At 42.8% G+C, this 24,890-nt stretch overlaps 1 protein-coding gene and 1 long non-coding RNA gene across 2 annotated transcripts in view; one reads left to right on the forward strand and one right to left on the reverse strand.

Annotated features, from left to right (window-relative positions):
- Positions 1 to 316: 316 nt before the first annotated feature.
- On the reverse strand, positions 317 to 839 carry LOC123352949. The gene is made up of 3 exons (XR_006574331.1): positions 758 to 839; positions 522 to 666; positions 317 to 454 (listed from the first exon to the last, which is right to left on the reverse strand). It is a non-coding gene; the product is annotated as an uncharacterized LOC123352949 (long non-coding RNA).
- A 1,217-nt stretch (positions 840 to 2,056) lies between these two features.
- Positions 2,057 to 24,890, forward strand: part of BLMH (bleomycin hydrolase) — a 34,203-nt gene continuing 11,369 nt past the window's right edge. Inside the window, exons 1-11 of the mRNA XM_044993557.1 lie at positions 2,057 to 2,202; positions 2,588 to 2,785; positions 4,787 to 4,896; positions 5,623 to 5,764; positions 10,733 to 10,821; positions 11,859 to 11,951; positions 17,904 to 18,059; positions 18,589 to 18,747; positions 18,858 to 18,925; positions 19,460 to 19,577; positions 22,963 to 23,032. Of these exons, the coding sequence (XP_044849492.1) occupies positions 2,190 to 2,202; positions 2,588 to 2,785; positions 4,787 to 4,896; positions 5,623 to 5,764; positions 10,733 to 10,821; positions 11,859 to 11,951; positions 17,904 to 18,059; positions 18,589 to 18,747; positions 18,858 to 18,925; positions 19,460 to 19,577; positions 22,963 to 23,032 (1,216 nt within the window). The 5' untranslated portion in view covers positions 2,057 to 2,189. The remainder of the gene's footprint in view (positions 2,203 to 2,587; positions 2,786 to 4,786; positions 4,897 to 5,622; positions 5,765 to 10,732; positions 10,822 to 11,858; positions 11,952 to 17,903; positions 18,060 to 18,588; positions 18,748 to 18,857; positions 18,926 to 19,459; positions 19,578 to 22,962; positions 23,033 to 24,890) is intronic.

The raw sequence follows: 24,890 nt of genomic DNA on the forward strand, positions 1-24,890 counted from the left end.
TAGCTTTCAGGAAACATTGTAGCATAATAACTTTAGTACAAACAAATTCTCTTTATTACACACAATAATTTAAATTGCTTTCTATGCAATGAGTAATCCCCTTTACTAAGCCTGACTAGCTATTTTTCACTACAAGATTTAAAAGTGCTGTATAAACTCTATGAGTTTATAATTAGTTTATTTGCATCTGAATTGCAGAGATGCTCAGAGCCTGTAGCTCCCACTGATCTCAGTGGGGGTTGTGGATGCTCACTATCCCTGAAAATCTGGACCTAATTCCAAAGCCATCAGCTAGAAGGTGAAGTCTTGTGATTCTGTTCAGTGAATGAGAGTAGGGTTCTGGGCCCAGTGAAGGGGTTCCATCCTTCCTGTGCACCACTGGGATATGCTCTGTGAGGCCTTACTGTGCTCCACCATGCAGGGGAATTTCCGGGGTGAGACCAGACCAATGGATCTGTGAAAAAACAGAGTGAGGGTCTGTTCTTCCCTTGGCATACAAGTGCAGCAGCCACAGGGCCTACCTTGGTACCGAGGCTGTAGTTTTGGTTGTGCAGGTGCTCTGTTGTCACCCCATTGCATGGGGAAAGATTTCTTCATACTGACCACCACCAGTCAGACTGGTTACACAGGCTGTTTGCTGGGGACAGGATTTGCCTTTTCCTGCACCTGTCACGAAACAGAAATATTGAAATAAGATGTTGGGAAATGAAACAGCAAGTTCCTGACAACAACCAAACTGCACTATCTAGTGAAGTACTTTGCTTGTGAACAAAGAACCTCATCTACAGACATAAATGGGTAGTTATGGGCAGATTTCCCCTTGAACACTTGAAAAAGAAAACTTGGGAAAACAATTAAACAAGAGATGGGGAAGCATAAATATACCCCCAAGAGATACAAGTTCATAATTGTTGCAATCCCTGTCAAATGTTATTTCACTTGTGTAACTACACACCCAAATGATCAGCACTGTGGCAATTGCAGAGACCCATCTCCTGATCCAGGAGTCATTGAGTTAACATCCAGATTAAGTCTCTGATACCCTGCACCTGTACAGGTGAAAAGAGTTGAGGCAGCACTCCTCCTGCTGAGAGCAATCAGGAGCTAAAGGTTTACATCAACGAGCCCTATAAAAGTGGCTCACCAGCTACAAAAGAGGAAGGTTATCAGAGCATGACCTGTGTTGGAAAATGTGGTGGTAGAGCAGTAGTCTGAGACCTCAGATTATAAGGAGCTGGGTTTTTTAAATAATCTATGTAAGGTACTTTGATGTTCTGTTTAAAACTCTGGGAATTTGTTTGTTCAGAACTGTTGAAATGAAATCATAGCAATGAAGGCTTGGAAGCAGAGCTGTCTGTCAAGTGCTGTGTGGTTGGACAAGCTTGCCCCGTTTCTGTCTAGGCATACGCCCTGGTTGGCCTGTATAGTGGGGTGCCAACACTGTATTTAAAAAAACAAGGGACTTTTCTTAGCACTCCCGCCCCACCCCACTTCCTGATATTCATTATGGTTGTTATTGTTAATGCTGGGCAGTGCTCACCCACAGTGCACAGGGGTGTTTTTCGGTGCTTTTCCTGGCACTCAGTAACTCTAGATCTTGTTATACAGTGATGCAGAAATAGGGGAGGTCCCTGGTGCATGGCCTAGGAGCAACCCTAAAAGGGCCTAGCTACATGCTTGACATCCCAACCCGGGTGGGTGGCCTGAGGCTGCACTGTGACGAGCTGAGCACCCGGTGCTGCTGCCTGCCCAGGGGTCTCTGCCCAGCCTGGACTGTGCGTTGCTTGGCAGGGTGGGGGGAGGCTGCAGCAGGCATAGGCCCTGGAATTAGGGGTGCTGCTGTACCCCGGCGCCAAGTGGTTCCCATCATATACAGGGTTTATGGTTTGGTTCAATGGCTCTCAGAACCCCGCCCCCCCCTTACAAATTGAACTGTGGGTTGGGTGGTGCTGGGCGCGGCCCCTTTAAGAGCAAGCCAGGGCTGGCACAGGGGCGGAGCCTCGCGGGGGCCCCGCCCGCCTCGGGAGCCTGCGCAACGCCCGCGGCTGGAATGTCCCTCTCCTCGCGCCGTCATCCCGCCCCCTCGCCGGCTTTGGCTGCACTTCCTACTTCCGGTGCCGGGGCTATAAGAGCCGCTTCTGTCCCCCGGGCCGGTCCGCTTCTGCCTGGAACCTGCCGCCGATCCTGCCATGAACGCCCCGGGTAAGGGAGAGCGGAGCCGGCCGGTGGGACGGGGCGGGGGCACCCGGGGACACCGGTCGCCGGCGGGCGCGGGGGCCATGCAGGGGGGGACCCGGTAGCCGGCGGGCGGGGAGGATCCGGGGGGTGGGGCCATGCAGGGGGACCTAGGGCAGGGCACTTAGGATGAGGGGTACCAGCACCGTGGGGGCTCCCAGCTGTAGGCGGAGCGTGACCGGCTGGTGTCTGGCCCTGGGTTCCTCTGGGGTGCCCTCAGCAGGGAGGCTCCCCGGTACCTCGTTAGCCGTTCCAGTGCTCTGAGGTGGGGCGACCCCTGGGGGCTCTGACCGCACATGCCAGGGCTGCCCCGCTCAGCTTGTGATGGGACGCGCGTTGCTTTGCTCGGCAGGGCTCAGCTTGGAAAAGATAGCGGCTTTCACCAAAAAACTGGAGTCAGAGCCGCAGTTCTTGCTTGCTCGAAATGTTGCAACCACCAGTGACCCACTGGAGGTGTGTCTCGCCCGGCAAGTGGTGCAGGAGACGGTGAACGTGTTCCAGCATACGGTGCCTGTCGAAGGCAAGCCAGTCACTAACCAGAAAAGCTCAGGTAAGGGAAAGTCTCTGCAAGCCTCAGATCTCTCAGATTGTAAAACAAAACCTTTATTAACTATGGCAGCATAAATCTATGAACCAAGTGACATTTACAGTGGATGGTTGGTGCTATGTTTTTAAACTGCCTTCTCATTATGAAACATCACCTGGAAAAGTTCTGGCTGTTTCTGAGTTCATACTGTATCACCTCTGCTCCTTATGCTTGTGGAAATAGTGACTGATATATGAAGCCCTTTGAGGTTGAAATTACTCAAACAGGGAACTCCCAGAGAAATGGCCCTCTTCCATAGTTTGTCTGAAATTTGATGTGGTCTTGGATCAGTGCCAAAAAAGCCTTGCTCAGTCACTGGACCTGGGACATCCATCCGACAAAGTGGGTATTCACCCACGAAAGCTCATGCTCCAATACTTCTGTTAATCTGTAAGGTGCCAGAGAACTCTTTGCTGGTTTAAGGCAGTAGATAGTAATTTGTTTTTAATATTTGAAGGTTGATAATCAGACTGACATATTTTTAAGTTGTCACTCAACCTACAATGGATTTAGCAGACAGAGAAAAGTTCTTCAGAACCAGTAGCTTCCCCCCACGCAAAGGTTCTAGATCAGGGTGGACAAACTTTTTGGCCTGAGGGCCACATCTGTGTATGGAAACTGAAATTCTGGGCCATGAATGCTCACAAAATTGGGGACTGGAATGTGGGAGAGGGTGAGGGCTCAAGGGTGGACCAGAAATGTGGCGCTCAAGATGCAGGAGTGGGCTCCAGCTGGGGGTGCAGGCTCTGGGATGGGGCTGGGGATGAGGGGGTTTGGGGTGCTGGAGGGTGCTCCAGGCTGGGATCAAGGGGTTCAGAGGGTGGGAGGGGATCAGGGCTGGGGGTTGGGGCACAGGAGGGGGTGAGAGGTGCAGGCTCCATGCAGAGCTTACCTCAAGCAGCTGCTGGAAGCAGCATCATATCCCCCTCCAACTCCTACATGGAGGCACGGCTAGGTGGCTCTGTGCATTGCCCCATCTGCAGGTGCTGCCCTGAAGATCCCATTGGCTGGGAACCATGGCCAATGGGAGCTGGGGAGGTGGCGTTTGGGGCGGGGGCAGCGTGCAGAGTTCCTTGGCTGTCCCTGTGTGAAGGAGCCAGAGGGGGGACATGCTGCTGCTTCTGGGAGCCATGCGGAGCCTTGCTCCTTAAAAAATCCTTTCAGTGTTCCCTATGAATAGATATATATTGTATATTTTATAGCTAGGGAAACTGAGATAAGAGAAATAAAGTGACTGTCACAGTTCAGGGCATCTGCACCTGTATTCCTTCTCTATGGTCCATTGCTGGCACCATCATCTCTCTTGGGCAGAGAGCACCCATCCTCCAGCAAGGGCTCTGATAGGAGTCAGCCCCTCAAATCCCACAAAGGAGATTTTCTGTGGCTACAAGGTTATAACTGCTTTAGCTCAGCACTAGCACCTCTGTGAATAGGTCAATCTTTCCTTTATACAGCTTGGGCCTTTGATCTTCTGACTCTGAGAACAGATAATCAGCACCCAGTGGTTCTCTCTCAGGGCGTAGCTTCAAAAGGCTAGGTTTGTTGCATAACCCGACTTGAGAATTTGCATTCATCTCCTCCTAGCAATTCCCCAGGCAAACCACTCGACGCTTTGTCCAAAAGTCCAATCTTGTCTACCATATTTAGTCCTTTGCTCATCCAGTCCCACAATAATACATAAACCATTAATTTAATATTAAGGCCACCAAAGATACTTAAACTCAATAATTTTTTTTCACAGGTCAGATAGGAGTCTCTGGTAAAGCCTGGGGTAGAAGTCAGGATCTGGGATGCCAAGTCCTCTTTGCTTGTTTGAACACTTGATCATGGAGCAGGGGAGGAGTGTGAATTTTTTTTAAATACTGTAAAAGAGTGAGACTGAACAGCCCATATAAATCTTGTGTTTAAATCTAGCCTGTGCAAATCTTCGTAGAGCTGGACAGTTTAATTCTTGTTCCCTTTCAGGGAGATGCTGGATCTTCTCATGTCTGAATGTGATGCGTCTTCCTGTCATGAAGAAGTTTAACATTGAAGAGTTTGAGTTTAGCCAAGCATATATCTTCTACTGGGATAAGGTACAGTAGTGCTGGCCATAGACTCCTTCTTAGGGGACGTTTTACCCATGCAAACGACATTGGCAGTCTGATTTCCCTCTATACGGGTGTTCAGGCTTTTCCTAAGGTGCCAAGGGAAAACAATGAAAGCAGTCTTCGGAAGTCCTTTACAAACACAATTTTTAGGTTGGAAGGTGAGGGAGCAAGTGTTTCTGGATTAAGGAGAAAATGGTGATGGTGGTGTGTGTGGGGGGGTGTTTAAATTTGTTTGGAAGAGTAGCATTTTTTGTTTCAAGATGTCTAAGTCCTCTCAAGGATCCAGGTAGGAGGCTTGGTAGGAACAACACTACTGGTTTCCACTAAAGCTGCCTAATTCTTGTCCCTGTGACACACTGCTGAAAGCTAATTCTCTTGTTTATTTCCAACAGTGGCTGTTTAAGAGCAGCTAGTACTAGTAACTGAGAGGCTTCATCTAGCATTTTCTATTTTCCCCTCATATACTAACTCACTTTCACTCTCATCCCTCCACACAAACTAAAGATTTACACAAGAGAACAGGTAATAGAAATATGCCTACAGAATGATACTCTAGAGTTGTAGAGACAGTAAGACCACGGAATGGAACGGGACAGCATAGATTTTTTTTTTTTCCCCCAGTGAGATTTGCAAAGAAGTGCATACACCTAGGAATGAGGTAACATGGCATGTTGCAAGCAAAGATGAGTTACCCTATCTGTTCTGTTCCAGATCGAACGCTGCTACTATTTTTTAAATGCCTTTATGGAAACGGCTCAGAAAAATGAGCCTGTAGAAGACAGACTGACACAGTTCCTGCTTTCCAACCCCAGCAATGATGGAGGACAGTGGGATATGCTGGTTAATATTATTGGTAAGAGAAACAGTGACTGAAAGGCCTTCCAGAAACTCTGCTCACTCCTGAAAGATCAGGAGTGAAGTAACTAATGTTTACAGCCGTGTATTATTTTTATACTGATAGCCTAACGTCCGACAGGCATCGTAGATTGTACAGTGCTGCATACTGTAGAAAACTTTAATGAGTAGTAGTCTTTGTAGTTCCACTAACCACAGCAATCCAGTGATGGTAAAGGACAAATAATCCATTTAAGATAGTAACAGAATTCCCACACAACTCATTTGCTCTGTGTCTGGTGTGATGATGTAACACTAAGTGGTTCTCTTGCTTGATAGATTGAAACAACTGGCATAGAGGCTGCCAATGCTAAATCACTTGTAGGTTAGTGGTACTAATCGGATGTAACAAATAAGGCCTCAAACTGAAAGATGACCAGAACTTTTCTGTGTTGTGTTGGTTTCTCTGTGCTGCAGCCTTCCTCCCTGTCCTTTCAAAACCTAGTTTGGAATTAATACAACTCTTTCTAGTGACCAGAGGAGCTAGCGAACCAGAGCAGCTAACAGCAGTTTGGAGGGGCAGTGTGAGGGGAGGGCTAGATACATTCTAGATACTTAACATTCTTTAAACTTAAAGCCAGAAACACCCCCTGATAAGAACAAAACATCAACAAAGGAGCGAGCTGCAGGAGTAAAGAGTGCAGGCAGAAGTCCAGCAACAGAGTGGGGGCTACCCAGTTGATTGCACTATGTCTGATTACCTGCCCTGTGGGCGGGTGGCATGTGTGTGTATTTGGTGCAAGGAGCTCCTGTCCCTCAGAGATCCTGTACGGGTTTTGGAGATCAGAGTGGCTGAACTGGAGGAGCTAAGGGAGACCGTGGTACAGAGAGAAGGCTTTCCGGGACACAGTAGAACAGTCCCACCCCCTGTCTGGCAGCCTCTGTGCTGTTGAGACTTTCATCCTCCTCAGGGAAGAACATCCAACTGGAGCACAGGGGAAGCGATCCCATAGTTGAGACCCTCATTCCAGATGTCATGGTATCCTCTCTCTCTCTCTCTCTCTCTCTGAGGATACCCCTCCAGGGGAGGGAACGCCAGTTATTAGGAAGAGACACTTATTAGTTATGGGCGATTTGATCGTTAGAAACATAGATCGCTGGGTTTGTGATGACCAAGAGAACCTCATGGTGACTTGCCTGCCTGGTGCAAAGGTTGCAGATCATTTGAGACATCTAGATAGACTTGTCTTGTGCTGGGGAGGAGCCGGTGGTTATGGTACATGTTGGTACCAATGACCTAGGGAAGGATCGGAGAGGGGTCCTGGGGGCCAAATTTAGGCTGCTAGGTAAGAGATTGAAATCCCAGGACCTCTATAGTAGCATTCTCTGAAATGCTTCCAGTTCCACGTGCAGGGCCAGTTAGACAGGCAGAACTGTGGGGTCTCAATGCGTGGATGAGATGATGGTGTAGGGAGAAGGGACGTAGATTTATTAGGAACTGGGGAAACTTTTGGGAAAGGGGGAGCTTACACAGGAAGGATGGGCTCCACCTAAACCAAAATGGAACCAGATTGCTGGCACTCAAAATTTAAAAGATCATAGAGCAGTTTTTAAACTAAGGGTTGGGGAAAAGCTGACAGGTGCAGAGGAGCACGTGGCTCAAACAGAGGCATCCCTTATGGGAGGATCTATTAATGGAGATTCTCTGTCCTAGTAAAGAGGAGAGGATGGAAGATGATAAAATACAGGTAGGATCTGATGAGAAACAGTCAACTGAAAGTCCCATTCAAATACATCATGTAACAGCAAACAGCTAAAAAGTGACAAGTTTTTAAAGTGCTTATATTAAATGCTAGAAGTCTAAATAATATTGAACTAGAGTGCTTCGTATAAAATGAGGATATTGATATAGTTGGCATAACAGAAACTTGGTGGAATGAGGATAATCAATGGGACACAGTAATACCAGGGTACAAAATATATTGGAAGGACAAAACAGGTTGTGCTGGTGGGGGAGTGGCACTATGTGAAAGAAAATATAGAATCAAATGAAATAAAAAATTTAAGTGAACCAAACTACCACAGAATCTCTATGGATAGTAATTCCATGCTTGGAGAATATAGCAGTAGATATCCTGGCCAAGTAATCGGTAATATGGTGATAGTGACTGTGAAATGCTCAGGGAGATTAGAGAGGCTATAAAAATAAAAAAACACTAATAATGGAGGATTTCAATTATCCCCATATTGACTGGGTACATGTCACCTTGGGATAGGCTGCAGAGAGGAAGTTCCTTGACACCTTAATGACAGCTTCTTGGAGCCCTGGAACCCACCAGAGGAGAGGCAATTCTTGATCTAGTCCTAAGTGCAGCGCAGGATCTGTCCAAGAGGTGACTATAGCTGGATCCCTTGGTAATAGTGACCATAATATAATTAAATTTAACATCTCTGTGGTGGGGAAAACAGCACAGCAGCCCAACACTGTAGCATTTAATTTCAGAAAGAGGAACTACACAAAAATGAGGAGGTTAGTGAAACAGAAATTAAAAGGTTCAGCGCCAAAAGTGAAATCCCTGCAAGATGCATGGAAATGTTTTAAAGACACCATACTAGAGGCTCAACTTAAAGGTATACCCCAAATTAAAAAACGTAGTACTATGAGCACTAAAAACCCCGTCTTGAGTCCAAGATTCACTTGCCTTTATATGCTTTCCTTTAGTTTTGCCATAGTTGAGGTAACAATTTATGTCCCCTTAAACACTTGACTGCAACAAACTACAAATGTAATCTACTTAAAAGCGTTGGGCTAACTTCTGTCATTACCTCCCTCCTTACAGCTTTGACTAGCTAAAATCAGGGAGTGGAATCCGACTTAACCACTTCTAACTTTCTTTAGAATATAAACACTGGCTGTAGAAACCACAAATTTATGCACTTAATTATTCACTAATCTAGTAGTTTAACTCTTAATATACGAAGCATACCCAGAAACTTATGACAGTCTTCCTGCAGGCATTGCGCCAACGTTTAGTGGGAAGAGTCCTGGGGGATGAGTTCTTGTATGTGGATTAAAACAGAAAACGCATGTGGATATTCATATCCTCACTGTCTTCCATCTTAAACTTCTACTCCACTATGCAAAAGGGAACTCATTCCAGGTTCTAGACACCCCCAACAAGACACTTGTTAAACAGTCTCTTTAAATTACTCTTCTATCACAATAGTTAAACAACATAAATGGGGCAAGAAATGTTAAACTCCCCAGTATCTCTCCCATCTCTGTATGAAATACATGGTGTGCAGCATGCCCCGAAGGTTAACAGAGGCCTGTTATGCCCAAAGGAAGAAGTGAATTCCAAAGCCGAGGGGCCCCATTGCAGAATGCTGGGATAACAGCCCCTCTCTCTTGTAACAGATTTGCTCAACATTCGCTGGTAAAAAAATGTCTAACAGTTGTCCCTATAAACTCACCCTGAACTCTGGGTTCTCTCCTTATTGTTCACTGCCTGTGGTAGGACCAGGCCAAATGGGGCCCTCAGCCACACCTGTGCAACCTGATTGTCCTCTCATTATGAAAATGGGTGACTCCCTTACTTCAGTGAGTGGTCATAATCCAGAGAAAATAGAATTGCTTTCACTTGTACCTGAGCATAATGTTATTGGTGCACAAGGTAAAAACCTAGATTGGCTGTCAGAGCCCAGGATCTCTGTAGGGCTAGCAGGAAAAATGTTCTTGCAAGCTGAGCAAATAAGATATGGAATGAAACCAAATGAATATGGAACGTCTCCGTGCCAACTTTAGAAGGCAGCTGCTCAGGGTAGGGCCGTTCTTTAAGTGATATAGTTGAATTCACATAGGTGGATTCAGAGGTTGTTTGACTTCATGTGGACTATGCACTGGTGCAATACGCTTGTAGGGTACTGAGCAGTTAAAATGAGCACAAACTGCACAAAAGGATTTTGTTTCCTGGAATGCTGCAACTGCCTTTACCTGCCCTTTCTTGCCTAATCATCTTGCAAAGATTTACTGCAGAAAGGAGACTTTCTTAGACTGTGTGCTGCATGTCCAGGGACTATGTACCTTTGTTCTTACAGCACCTAGAACAGTGGAGCTCCTGAGTGCTACCACAATGTAAATAGTAGTTAACCTACCTGTTACTACTCTATATTAGCAACTACAAAGCTACATCTCATAACTTTGAGGATAAAGCACCTTTTCTGTTGCCATGGAGAAGGGAAGGTTAGGAAGTTGTTCACTTCACCTTAAGACCAAATACATGGACTAGCACATAAGAGTGACATTTTTAGCAAACTGGTTAATCTAAAAAGAGTCAAATTCCTTGAGAAAGAGAGCTTCTATTTCTCCTCAACTAATTAATGTTGTTTAAGTTTTACAAATGGGAGATTATCATGTCTGATCACTGAAGGATTCTATCTTTCTGGGGAACCCAGTTGAATTTATACTTAACAAAGACAGAGGAAGACCCAGACAAAAAACATAACCTTTGGCTTGCTCTGATTCTTTATAAGAAACCTCTGTCACAGACTATCTTCATAGAAACCAGGTGAGTTAAGGCTTCATGTGGGTATGAGCAGATGTCAACACTTGCCATATAGAAAGATAAGATTGTCAATCAGAGACAAGGTGGGTGAGTGAATATCTTTTATTAGACCAGCTTCAGTTGGTGAGAGACAAGCTTCTGAGCCACACAGAGCTCTTCAGGTCTGGGAAAGATACTCTGAGTGTCACAGCTAAATACAAGGTGGAACATCCATCTAGCTGTGATGCTGGGAGTATCTTTCCCAGACCTGAAGAAGAGAGATGTATAGCTTGGAAGCTTGTTTCTCTCGCCAACAGAAACTGGTCCAATAAGATATTATTTCACCTACTTTGTCTCTCTAATATCATGGGACTGACACAGCTACAATTACACTGCATACAAGATTATCAATTGACAATTAACATTTGTCAACTTTCTTCTAGAAAAACATGGTGTTATCCCCAAGAAAAACTTCCCTGAATCTCACACCACAGAGGCCTCCAGGAGGATGAATGAGATTTTGAATCATAAGGTAAAGGATCTGAAATTTGTCTAAAACTCAGGATTTCTTCCCATCTGTCTAACCACTAAGCTCCAGATGTTCCTGACTAGTTTCCTTACATTTTCTTTATTGATGAAAGTACTAAAAGCTAGTCGGAGTACTTCCTTGCTTCTACGCAAACACTGCATTTGTATGGACTAAAAGGCAAGGGGGAATGGTCCTAAAATGCTGGGAAGGAAAGAGGAAGTTGGTGCACGAATAGCTGCTACTAACAGGGTTTGATGCTCTTGATTTCAAACAGTAGCTTGAAAATGTCCTCTGTGGCACTTTTTACAATGGTCATTATTTCTCAAAGGAAAAATTCTACCTATGTGGTTGGCAGAAGATCTTTCTGTAAACTTCATGTGTCCAAGGAGAGCTGGTTTTCCTCTATGCCATCCACCAAGAGATCAAGGCTTTAATTATGCCAAGTATGGTGGCTAAGATTTACAAGTATGGATTTTAAAAATACAGAGCTTAGGATAGAACAGAAACTAGCTTGCACAGGAAAAGCATGCAGTGCCATGTGAAATACTGAAGTGACTGACAAAGGAAGAAAGCAGGTTTAGGCAATTGGACAAGGATCTGACTCCATTGTGGCAAAAAATGAAATGGCAATCAAACCTTTCCTCTGAAAGCTTTGTTTTGGCAATTCATGAGCACATGATCAAAGGACAACTATTCCCCAGAAATCTATAGAGATGAGTTGGTAAATTACAGTGGGCATGCTGAAATTAAACCAGAGCTTTAATGATGGTGCTCGGAGCGGCCATGTTCCAGTCTTCAGCTTGAATCCTGGCAAACTAATTGGCCTAAAAGGTTAGTTTTAGATGGTTCTTTATATCAAATTTTAGAACAAACTCGTGGTAGTATCAATAGAGTTTTTTTTCTGTAAACAAACCTTTTGTGATTGGATGCCTGATAGAGATCCATAAAGCAAATCTTGACTTCCTAACATCTACAGGCTTTGCAGATGGATACTTCCTGTGGTCCTACTACAGTGATAAAATGGCTTTCTTTTTAAACAGATGAGGGAGTACTGTGTGCGGCTAAGAAACATGGTAGCAAGTGGGTCAACTAAGGAAGAACTCACTGCTGCAAAGGACACTATGATAGAGGAGGTAATGTACATGTATGTAACCTGATTCTTTTCATAGCAGAAGGGAGCTGCTACAGATGAAGTAATTCTGGCTTACTCTTGTTCTAGAGCTATCTGCAAAGTGCAAAACAAACCCCTATATTGTATGAAAATCTTAGTGACCCAGATGGCCATGTACTGTCTGAAGTGTTATGAAGTGATTTTTATGTTTAGTGATGTTTTCCTACATAAACTCTTCTTTACATTTTTGGGATACCATTGGATTTAAACACTTTACACCAGCTGAGGACTTGCTCCTCTGAGTGTAGTTAACTGACTATAAACCCCAGTATTTTCGTTCTCAGCGGAGACCAAAATAATATGTACACCCTGGTCTCACTAGCAAGGGCTAGAAGAATTGGAAGCTATATTCTGTATACCCACTGTAAACTTAAAAGTTGTGCAGTACAAGTGTTGTTGCAGAAATTCCCCACAAGAGAGCAGAAAATAATAATGAAAGGAAGTTCAGTTTCTCATGCATTAGCATGTGGAAAAAATGTTGTGCTAAATATGCAGCATTGTGATCACTTTACCAGTTAAGAAGATGAGTTGCTTTTTCTTAAAGGCAGACTATCCAAGTACCTCTCTGTATGAATTTACTTGAAAACTAATTTGCAAGTGTGTGATGCTGTAGTGTGCATTGTCTGGCTCTCACCTCTCCATGGTTTAGGATAGCACTTTGCCCTGCTGAGTGGTTGGCTTAAATGCAAGAGATGCTATACACCAGGGGTAGGCAACCTATGGCACACGTGCCAAAGTTGGCACACAAGCTGATTTTCAGTGGCACTCTCACTACCCAGATCCTGGCCACCAGTCCAGGGGGCTCTGCATTTTAACTTAATTTTAAATGAAGCTTCTTAAACATTTTAAAAACATTATTTACTTTACATACAACAATAGTTTAGTTATATATTAGACTTATAGAAAGAGACCGTCTAAAAATGTTAATGTATTACCGGCACATGAAACCTTAAATTAGAGTAACTAAATGAAGACTCAGCACACCACTTCTGAAAGGTTGCCAATCCCAGCTATACACTATTCATCTTACTCTGTTCTCTCCTTAAGTTTGATTTTCAAATAGCCAACAATTATGGATTAGAAGCAGCAAACTTATTGCCCATAGTATGTTAAGATTGGTGTATATGGCCATGTGTATTTCTAAAAAAGATACACTTCCGTATTCTCTACTTACAGAAGTTTATGGATATACCTCTGTCAGAAGTGTTTGGAACAGGCCCACTGGGTCATCTGGTACCAGCTCTTTTGGAGAAGATGTAAATCTCCTTTTCCTTCCCCTTCCCTCAGCAAACTTCTCAAAAGCTTCCTGTTAAATTATTCTTTTCTGTGCCTTGTGTAAATGATACTACCAGAAAGAGGGACCCAGGGGCTTTTACTGCAATTCATGCACAAATCCACAGCTTCACTATCCCTACTTCTAAGGTTAGAATAAGAAACGTGTTGTGATAGCAAAACTGGCACTGTGTTCTTAACACATTTGTTTGTTAAAACAAAACCCTTTATATTCCATCAAATGTGCCCTGCTGGGGCCAAATGACCTCTTACATTATTGATTCTGTCCTTCAGGACACTGCACATCACCTTTTTGTAGCTAAATATCCATAAGCTGTGACTTGTCTCTAGGCTTTGCATGCAGACATCCATTGGGGGGGCTTAATTGCAGAGTTAACCTGAAGCCCCCTGGAATGGCTTGGTCAATTCAGATAAATGCAGAGACATAGTTCACTGCAGATTTACATTTTTCATTTGCTTTGTTTAAAATCTCCTAGTTTCCAGCATTAGAAACTGGAAGCAAAGCTCATTAATGGCTCATTAATTTCTGTCTGAATCTGGAGAGAGTTGGTGTGTGGTGTGGTTTAAAAAAAAAATGGTGCTTTCTTCCTTTGAATTAGCCCCTATTCTTCCTGTTGCAACACTACTGGCTGACTACCATTTCAGTGGATTTCCTTTTAGTAAATGTTGTAATTGGCATTGCCAGCTGCACCTGTCATACTCCAAACCTGCAAAAACATTTAGCAGTTTTAAAGGTGGACTGTACTGTCTTGCTTCACTTGTTCAAATGCATTTCTCTATACATTAGAGTTCAAGTTTTGTGCCTGCAAACACAATTTATCTACCATTCATCTCCACTGAGTTCATTTGCCAATTTCTGTGACTCAATTTCCTTATCGTGGGCACCAATCCTTTATCTGAAGCTGAGCAGTTGCATAGTCTTTGGGTGAATACTGAATCTCTTGTGTTCAAGCAGAAACAGGCTCCTTATCAAAGCAGCATATGGTAGGTCACAAGTTCAGGGCACTGGATTTTATTTGAATTTCTGGCTTCTCTGTTTTCTTTTTCTGCGACCTTATCAGCAGTGGCCTTTCTCTTCCCTGCCTATTTTTGTTTTAAACAAAAAGCCACTGTATCCTTACATTACCCTGGTGTTAGCTGTCACCGGCATGATAGAAAGCTCTGTTTAGTTGAAACAAGCTTCCCCTGGGTATTGAAAGAGGAAGCTTTGGAGATACTGAGGGGTGGCCTAAGGTGGGTGTGGTGATAAACAAGCCAAGGAGACCATTTCAGGCAAGGTTGCTCTTGGAGACAGAAGTCTCCAGTCAACATCACTTTTCCTTCCTTTGGTTGGAACCATTTTGCCTGTTGGTCTCCTTAAGTTTTCTCCATTGACCTGTTTTATTTCTGTAATTCGATGTGGTGAGAAACGGAGCATCTGAGGTAACATGGTGATGTCCACTGGCAAATGTGATCTTTGTGCAAATGTAATCTGTGAGAATTCTACATTTGTAGAAGGCCAGGGATTTAAATTTGTTCTTTAAAACCTTTATTGGAAACATTTGATAAAAACTAAACAAGTGGGAGTTTCTCCAATAAAAACTTGAGCCTATGCCCTTGTTTCCACTTAAGAACTGATTTCTTCTATTATCCTTATTAGATTATAAGTTCTTCAGGGCAGGAACATTTTTATTTGTGTCTTGTACACGGCCAAATGCACTGGTGCTCCCGCCACTAAGGTATTCTATATTTAAGATCCACAGTGCCTTTAAAACATTTACTGGCATGAAGATTTTTTAGATAAAAGTACCTTGGATGGCAAGCGAAATGAGGATAAAAACAGAAACCTTCTAACCTAATCTGTGTATGGTGCTTTTTTTGTCATTCCTATACGGCTTCAAAAGAGAATGGGACAAAAAAGCCAGAAAGCCTGTTAGAAATGGGGTTCTGTTCGTTCCTTGCAATATCTAGCCATTGAAAGCAGCCTGAACAAGCTAGCCACACAAGGGAAATGTGGTGCTCCTGGAAAGCTACCTAAAACCTGACATGTCCTATATAAAGTGAGCACATGTATAGTTGGATAATAGGGAGGACCCTACTAGCATGGCCTCTTAAAGAGAAGTTGATTTAAAGGGATACTGTCCACTTGAAATCTAGCCAAAGATCCTTAATCTTATAGCTGACATGCATCTATTAATTTCTATCAAGGACTATGTATTTCAACCAAAGATGTCAAAGTCAACAGCCAGAGTCCTTCAGTTAAATTATACTTAACTCTAAATCTAGGTATTGTTAAATATATTAAAACAGACAAGAAGATTATTCGGGGATTTCCAAAGAGAGCAGAAATCCAAATCTTGCCGAACGAAAAGTGATTAATGGAGGTGTACCATCAGAATGAAAATGTTTCTGTGCATGTATGCTAGGAAAAAGGATTATGGCATAAGGCAAGACATACATTATTAGAGCCATTTCCCAAACAATATTTATATATGCTAGTGGGGAGGGAGGGTCTTCTGAAAGGTAGCAGCTGGCCTGACAACTTTCTGTCTCAAAAGCTGTTATCCTTCCTCTTTCTTTCTGCTCCATCTTTTTTTTTTTCTTCATAGCTCTCTTGTGGGCAGCCTCATTGGCTTTCTCTGCTCTTTTAGCAGCTTCTTTCTTGAGTTGTTTTAATTAGAGCAGTCTCTTATGATTCTGCTTTTTTTTTTTTTTGTGCGTTTCTAGTTTGGCCAGCTTTAGTTTAGTTGCTGCTTCGCTGGTGGTCATTTTCCTGCTTTTTTTTTGTGCTGGGCCACACTCCCTCTGCAGTTCACTGAAACTGGGATGCACTCGGCTCAGGGCTGCTTAGTTAACAGAGATTTTCACAGCATTTAGCCTTTTTAAACTAGCTATACCCGAGAGGTAGGTAGAAAAAAACCCAAACAATTCAGCTTGTAAATTCCTTTTGCTAGCTGCTTGCTAAACCTTTTCTTAACGAAGACCCTTGTTAAAAAAACTTAACACCTCTGCCTTCAGGCAAAGAGAGATAAAGATCTGCATCAGCCTTCAGCTCTGCTTTCTAAGCAGCTAAACAGGAGAGAAAAAAATCTTACTGGCTTTTGGTTTAAAATGATCCTACCGCTCTGCCACCATGTCAAGGTTCCTTCCCCACTCTGAACTCTAGGGTACAGATGTGGGTACCTGTATGAGAACCTCTAAGCTTAACTACCAGCTTAGATCTGGTTTTGCTGCCACCACCCAAATTATTTGAGAAACTGTCTACCTCCCCCCCCAGAATATCTTCCTCCCAAGTACTATAACTCTTCCCTGGGTAGCCTTGAGGGACTTTTCCACCAAGTTCTTGGTGAACACCAATCCAAACCCTTGGATATTAAAACAAGGAGAAATTAACTCTTCCCTCTCCTCCCCCCACCCCCAATTCCTGATGAGTCCAGATCCAAACCCCGTGGATCTTAAAACCAGGAAAAATCAATCATGTTCTTAAAAAGAAGGCTTTTATTTAAGGAAAGAAAGGTAAAAAATCATCTCTGTAATTTCAGGATGGAAAATAACTTTACAGGGTAATCAGATTTAAAGAGCCCAGAGGAGCCCCTCTAGCCTTGCGTTCAAAGTTACAGCAAACAGAGGTAAACCGTTTAGCACAAGGAACATTTACAAGTTGAGAAAACAAAGATAAAGCTAACACACCTTGCCTGGCTGTTACTTACAAGTTTGAAATATGAGAGACTTCTTCAGAAAGATTTGGAGAGCGTGGATTGATGTCTGGTCCCTTTTAGTCCCAAGAGCGAACAACCCCCAAAACAGAGCACAAATGCCTTCCCCCCACCAAAATTTGAAAGTATCTTGTTCCCTTATTGGTCCTTTATGGGTCAGGTGTCAGCCAGGTTACCTGAGCTTCTTACCCCTTTACAGGTAAAAGGATTTTGGTGTCTCTGACCAGGAGGGATTTTATAGTATTGCGCACAAGAGCGCTGTTACCCTTCCCGTTATAGTTATGACAGAGCCCTTTCCCAAACAATATTTATATATGCTAGTGGGGAGGGAGGGGTCTTCTGAAGGGTAGCAGCTGGCCTGGCAACTTTCTGTCTCAAAAGCTATTGTCCTTATTGTGGTCTTCGACTGTAAGTGCTTTTGGTTCCATTGCAGTGTCTAAACAGAGCTTCTATCTAGGGGAAGGTTTCACTGCACCTCAAAGGAGTTGCTAGAGTGAAGGACTAGACAGTGTTTCAGCTGAGCCATATGGTTTTTATTGTATTTCACTGCTACCATATGCCTACAGCTTGGAATTGAATGTTAGTGCCTAAGCAAAATGACAAAAAGCTTGAGCAGGAACCTGTGGTGTTTCTAGCATGGTGAGGAAGCTCTGGATTTTGTGGCCTTTAATTTGACGTAAGGCGGTGTTGTAGAGTGAGGGTTCTTAGAACCGGATGGGGGCAGGAACTGACCAGCATGGGGTTATTCGGATGCCTTAAAGATGAACATTAAGGGTCTGATTCTGCAGCTGGTCCCCATGTGAAGATATCAATTGACTAATGGCATTTCTGTAGCTGGCCCAGCTGCAGAATTTTGGTGCTTAATCAATGGCCCATGACAAAAGTCTTGGGTGAATTTTCATGCCCCTATCGGCTTTCCTGTGCAGGTATTCAGAATAGTGAGCACCTGTTTGGGGAACCCTCCTGAGACCTTCTCCTGGGAGTTCCGAGATAAGGAGAAGAACTACCACAAGATTGGCCCTGTGACACCACTGCAGTTCTATCAGGAACACATCAAACCCCTCTTCAACATGGAAGACAAGGTTGGAGAATACAACAAATGCCTGCTGTTTCTGATGCATGTATAGTACTATGTGCCGTTGCTGAAGCAGGGCTGCTTACACGGTTTGCTACGGGGAATGTGTGAGGCTATCAATTGAGTCCAAGTTGGCCTTGAATTTATTCCCCCTTCTTCCTTTCTGCATCCACATCCCTTTTTGTATTTGCATTGCGCCCCTCACTTGGTTTTGTGTTAATTTGGATGGTTTTTTATGGATTAATTGTACTTGTGTTTTCATGCTGCTGCAAGATCTTGAGTGGCTTAGCCATGGGGGCTTTGATAATAAAATATTAATTAGAATAGAATGAGGTTCCTGTGCAGCACTTAGGGATACGTGGACCAGCTTAGAGCATGTCTTCTATTGCACTCAAACTTCTGATGTTCCAGCTGAAGCTGTCCTCACTTGCATGGGATGGTCAGCTAGCTAGAGCAGAAGAACTAATCTGATACCAAGAGTTTTTTGAGGCTTCAATTGATTTGTAATTTAACTAGTGACATCTTACTCATGGCAGATTTGTCTAGTGAATGATCCTCGACCCCAGAACCAGTACAACAAGCTATACACGGTAGCATACCTAGGCAACCTGGTGGGAGGAAGAAAAACACTCTACAACAACCAGCCTGTTGATCTGTTGAAGAAGCTGGCTGCAGCTTCTATTAAAGATGGCGAGGTTTGTGGTTTTTTTTCCAATTAGTGGCACGACATTTTTTTCTTTCTTATCTAGTGTAAGAGGCTATCTTGGAACGTGGCCCAAGCATGACTCTCTTCTCCTATTTTTAGGCTGTGTGGTTCGGCTGCGATGTTGGAAAATACTTCCATAGCAAGCTGGGCATCATTGATCTGAATGTGTAAGTGCAGGAAATCTATAACACAATTGGTTTTGGGCTCTCTGTTCATGGCAATCTTGCTACAAATTGAAAATGCTAAGGTGACAAATGTTGTCTTGCTCATTTTTGGTAAAAATCATTTTTTGGACAAGTGTGCCTTTGGCTCTCTATTCCTGTTAAATCCCCTTTTTTGGCTGTTAAATGAAATGTTGATACTCTGAAAATGTGCTCGGTTGCTAATTTACTGATGTGAAATGTTAATGTAAAATATTCTTAGCTGAAGAGAAATGGACTTAAATGCAGTATATCCTGTCTTGCAAGGCAAAACGGAAGGGAATGTAGCACCGCTCTGAATGTCTTGTGTAGTTACTTGAATTCCCTAGTACTTAGTGAATGGCATTCCAAAAAGGGTCCATTTAGTATGTATTCTAACTCGAGATTTGAAGAGGAGCTAAGCATCTGTCAAAGCCCTGTGCAATACATCATAGGATGTTATGTTCCACTGATTTCCCCCTTCCCTCCTGTCTTCACCTCCTTTGTATGTCTTACTTGTAGGTTTGATCATGAGCTGGTGTTTGGTGTCTCCGTCAAGAACATGAACAAAGCAGAACGATTAATCTTTGGAGAATCAACGATGACCCATGCCATGGTCCTCACTGCGTTCACGGAGAAGGTAAGATCTCCTCCGTAAGCACTTGTGCTGTTTGCACAGATGTATTTGAACTCTCCTGCAGTTTATGGGCTCAGGGTTCATTCACAATGTACATATGCTGCCTTTTAGCAGAACATGTGCAGGACATCACACCTGCGCATGATGCCTATGATGTCTTATTTGCCTGTGTCACTTGGTAAATTAAAACTTTTAAGTCTCTCCAAACAACAAGTGAACAATCCTGGACAACAGGGCAGTGGCTTGGTTTTTGTGCCCTCAAAGAATTTCTGAAGGGCAAAGAAACTTGGCTTGTATTTTCCAGGAACTTAAAATATAGCTTTGCTGGCTTTAAATGGTATGTGAATTCTGATTTATCCTACTGACCAGGGAATCAAAGATGCTAGCACATCTACACTACTTAATCTAGTCTAGGTCTAGCACCAAGCTTGTACTGCTTAAAACCTGCTTGAACGGCCTGCGGGAGGCACTCAAGTAACTAACAATCCCTCAGAATTAGTAGCACGTGACTTCTGTGATGCACCCAATAATGGGAGAGAAGAATCTAAACCCCCAAACAGCAGTACAGCTCTTAGCACTTTCACATTGCCAACAGCAGTACTGCATGCTAATAAACCAGGGAAATGGCATCTGAGAGCCCCATGTGAAATTCAGTATCTTTGGATACCTGGAAGTAGTCATAATTTTCAGCTTTTGTGTTTTCTGGAAAAATCTGAGACTTCCCCCTACATCAGAACACCAAGTCAAAGTTTTTAAGATGCCTTTGAAAAAGTAATCTCTTCCAAACCAAGATTACTTGGTCTGAGAAGTAAGTGCTTACATATTACTGAAAACTTTCCCCGAGAGTCAGGACTTCATGCAAAGGTGTGATATGGGATTGTTGAGCCACCACTTTTTCTCAGAACTACTTTTCAAAATACATACTGGTCTTCTACAATTTACACATGCTTTTCAAGTGTCAGATTACAGAACTAATCCTGTGTGAAGATTAGGATTAAAGGATAGTCTATTGATTTCTGAAATGTAGAGATTTAAAATGATTTATACTTTTGTAGCTGTTTGAAATTCTTACACAAACTTCACACTGATTACAGGTTTATATATGTGTATAGTAACTTTTTATATTTAAAAAAAACACTTAAGGAACGTAAAGTGACTCATGCTGCAATCTGGTTTCTTTTCACACTGAACTGTTTGGTTTTTTTTGGGAACAGCAAAAGTTATATAAGTAGAAATTCCTTCCCGGCAGTCTGCTTCCTTGATTTGCAGCTCATATTTTTGACCCTCTTAGGGTTTTGGTATGCAAAAGTTAAACTCTGATTCCAATAGCCAGATTGTGTATCAATGAATGGGCTCTGTTATACTGCCACCTAAACCCAGAACTTTGACAAATGTAAGGAAGATCTGCTAAACTGAAAACACGTTCCCATACATAGACTATATATTCTTTGGGTCTTGAAGAAGAATGTGAGATGGATGTTTCTAGAGCCAAGAGGTCACTTAAAGGAAGTGGTGGTGTTTAACTCTAGAGGGTGTCCAGAATCTGAAGGCATTTTTCTTACACAACCTAGATATTATTTTAGTATTTGTTTGTTTGAACATGTTGCCTTTATATAAACCTTGACTTTAATCTAAAGGAGCTTTCAAAGGTAGTTGTAAATCCATCAAAGCATTAGTTTTTTACCTGTTTTGTAATAAGGTTTTGATTGCAATGGGATTTTCTTCAATGTTACAATGTAATTTATTTCCAGAAGAGGCACATTTAATCCATGCCAGTATTTCTAAACCATGCTGTATACTTTTGTTCAATTTACATGTCAAAGTGCTTATGAGTGGACCCAATTTAGTGCTTTTGGTACATCTCTTGAATATCTCATTTTAAGGACTCTTGTCTACCTTTCAAGTATTTTTTTTCCCAACCTCATCCCAAAACTATAAAACATCAGTGTAGTTACCTCCCTTTATTACTGTAGTAAGGGGCAGACTTTTCCAAAGACCAGAGCTAAGGCTACATTATCATGAACATCGCACAAGAGGGCAGAATACCAGAAGAAAGGGAGAGAAATGAATTAATAGTTCTTCATAGGAGCTGCTATGGGGAAGCCTGTGGATTAAGGATCTTATTTAGTAAGCACATGGGGGTTATCTTCTCAGTGCTTCTGTTTGCTTGATAATCTAAAAACAGACTAGACTCTTTCAGAATGTGGACTATATGCTAGAGTGCTAATGAAGCTTGGAATGGAATGCAGTCTTGACTACACTAGAGAACTGCTTTGTCATTGAACCAGTTTAAGCACAAACAGTTCAGGGTTCCACACTTGCCTTAATGAATGTTTCATGTTTGCCCCTTGTTCTCTTAAGCCATGTCCTAAACTGTTTCAGTTGCAATGACTCCTAGTTATTGATAACAGTTCCAGAATGCACTGCTTCTGAGCTGAACCAGGGAGATTTCACCAGTGCACTGTGGGGCACTAGGAGGTCTAGCTGAACTGTTTCAGCAAGTCTGAGTCCACACTGGCACTAAACTGGTTCAGTTTGAACTGATCATTAAACATGCTGAAAGCCAGTGTGGACTCAGACTAGCTGAAACAATTCAGCTCGGCCCCCTAATGACCCGCATTTGAGGAGATTGGGTGGTGGCGGCCTACAGTCTTTCTTGGGGGGCCCTAACTGCTTCCATTTTTTTAATGTCAACCAGGCAAGGCTGTGAAAGTCTACTTTGGGGAGGCTAAAAAAAACAATCTCTGGTGAAACAGCTAATAGGCCCCCCTCTGGAAGAGAATGTCTTCAGGGAGACCAAAGCTGAGTCGTGGTGTGTGAGGGGGAAGCCTCCATTGAAAGGCTGAAAGGTGCAGGTTATCCAAGAAACTGTAAGCATCATTCAAACCAGATTAGCAAGGATAATCACTGGAAAGAAGAAACATCTCTTAAAATCTTACCAAAGTTTCTAGAAGTAGTTCCACATACTGTCATCTGTTAGACTTGCCTAACTGAGTCCAACTCAAGGCCGCGGGGAAGAATGTTATAAACTTCAGATACTTAGTTTTTGTTACTGTTGTGACAGTCAGGCAAATAGAAACATTCGCTGAGAAACTTTCTCTATGTCAAACAGGTAACATAGGTTCTGGACCTTAAGTCCACTACTAACAGGTAAAGAATTGCTTGTAATGCAACTGCAAAGTACTTAGAGTTTTTAAAAGGGACCGCGACTTAGTCTATGTCTTACAAAAACACATCTACGTTGTTTCCTTAGCATGAGCATCAAAGATATCTGTGTGTCAGGTTGGTGGTGGTTTTGTTGGGAATGATTTTAGAAGTTGAAGCACTGACTGTCAGAAACTGAGGAATTTCTCCACTGAATGCATGTTTTACTTCCATCTTTCTTCAGGATGGGCAAGAAGGATCATTTGAGAAATGGAAGGTGGAGAACTCCTGGGGTGAAGACCGTGGTATTAAAGGTAACATAAATCATAGCAGTCACATGAATACATTGCTGAGGTCCATATATGGAAATAAAGAACTACATAAGAACGGCTGTACTGGGTCAGACCAAAGGTCCATCTAGCCCAGTATCCTGTCTACCGACAGTGACCAATGTCAGGTGCCCCAGAGGGAATGAACTTAACAGGTAATGATCAAGTGATCTCTCTCCTGCCATCTATCTCCACCCTCTAACAAACAATCTAGGGACACCATTCCTTACCCATCCTGGCTAATAGCCGTTAATGGACTTGACCTCCATGAATTTATCCAGTTCTCTTTTAAACGCTGTTATGTTCCTAGCCTTCACAACCTCCTCAGGCAAGGAGTTCCACAAGTTGACTGCGCTATGTGAAGAACTTCCTTTTATTTGTGTTAAACCTGCTGCCCATTAATGTCATTTGGTGACCCCTAGTTCTTGTATTATCTTTTCCTTATCTACTTTCTCCACATCACTCATGATTTTATATACCTCTATCATGTCCCCCCTTAGTCTTCTCTTTTCCAAACTGAAGAGTCCTAGTCTCTTTAATCTTTCCTCATACGGGACCCTCTCTAAACCCCTAATCATTTTAATTGCTCTTTTCTGAACCTTTTCTAGTGCTAGAATATCTTTTTTGAGGTGAGGAGACCACATCTGTACACAGTATTCGAGATGTGGGTGTACCATGGATTTATATAAGGGCAATAATATATTCTCAGTCTTATTCTCTATCCCCTTTTTAATGATTCCTAACATCCTGTTTGCTTTTTTGACCGCCTCTGCACACTGCGTGGACATCTTCAGAGAACTATCCACGATAACTCCAAGATCTTTTTCCTGACTCGTTGTAGCTAAATTAGCCCCCATCATGTTGTATGTATAGTTGGGGTTATTTTTTCCAATGTGCATTACTTTACATTTATCCACATTAAATTTCATTTGCCATTTTGTTGCCCAATCACTTAGTTTTGTGAGATCTTTTTGAAGTTCTTCACAATCAGCTTTGGTCTTAACTATCTTGAGTAGTTTAGTATCATCTGCAAACTTTGCCACCTCACTGTTTACCCCTTTCTCCAGATCATTTATGAATAAATTGAATAGGATTGGTCCTAGGACTGACCCTTGGGGAACACCACTAGTTACCCCTCTCCATTCTGAGAATTTACCATTAATTCCTACCCTTTGTTCCCTGTCCTTTAACCAGTTCTCAATCCATGAAAGGACCTTTCCTTTTATCCCATGACAGCTTAATTTACGTAAGAGCCTTTGGTGAGGGACCTTGTCAAAGGCTTTCTGGAAATCTAAGTACACTATGTCCACCGGATCCCCCTTGTCCACATGTTTGTTGACCCCTTCAAAGAACTCTAATAGATTAGTAAGACACGATTTCCCTTTACAGAAACCATGTTGACTATTGCTCAAGAGTTTGTTTTTCGATGTGTCTGACAATTTTATTCTTTACTATTGTTTCAACTAATTTGCCTGGTACCGACGTTAGACTTACCGGTCTGTAATTGCCGGGATCACCCCTAGAGCCCTTTTTAAATATTGGCGTTACATTAGCTAACTTCCAGTCATTGGGTACCGAAGCCGATTTAAAGGACAGGTTACAAACCTTAGTTAATAGTTCCGCAACTTCACATTTGAGTTCTTTCAGAACTCTTGGGTGAATGCCATCTGGTCCCGGTGACTTGTTAATGTTGAGTTTATCAATTAATTCCAAAACCACCTCTAGTGACACTTCAATCTGTGACAGTTCCTCAGATTTGTCACCTACAAAAGCCAGCTCAGGTTTGGGAATCTCCCTAACATCCTCAGCCGTGAAGACTGAAGCAAAGAATCCATTTAGTTTC

Source organism: Mauremys mutica, chromosome 19, assembly GCF_020497125.1.
Source record: "Mauremys mutica isolate MM-2020 ecotype Southern chromosome 19, ASM2049712v1, whole genome shotgun sequence".
Lineage (NCBI taxonomy): Eukaryota > Metazoa > Chordata > Testudines > Geoemydidae > Mauremys > Mauremys mutica.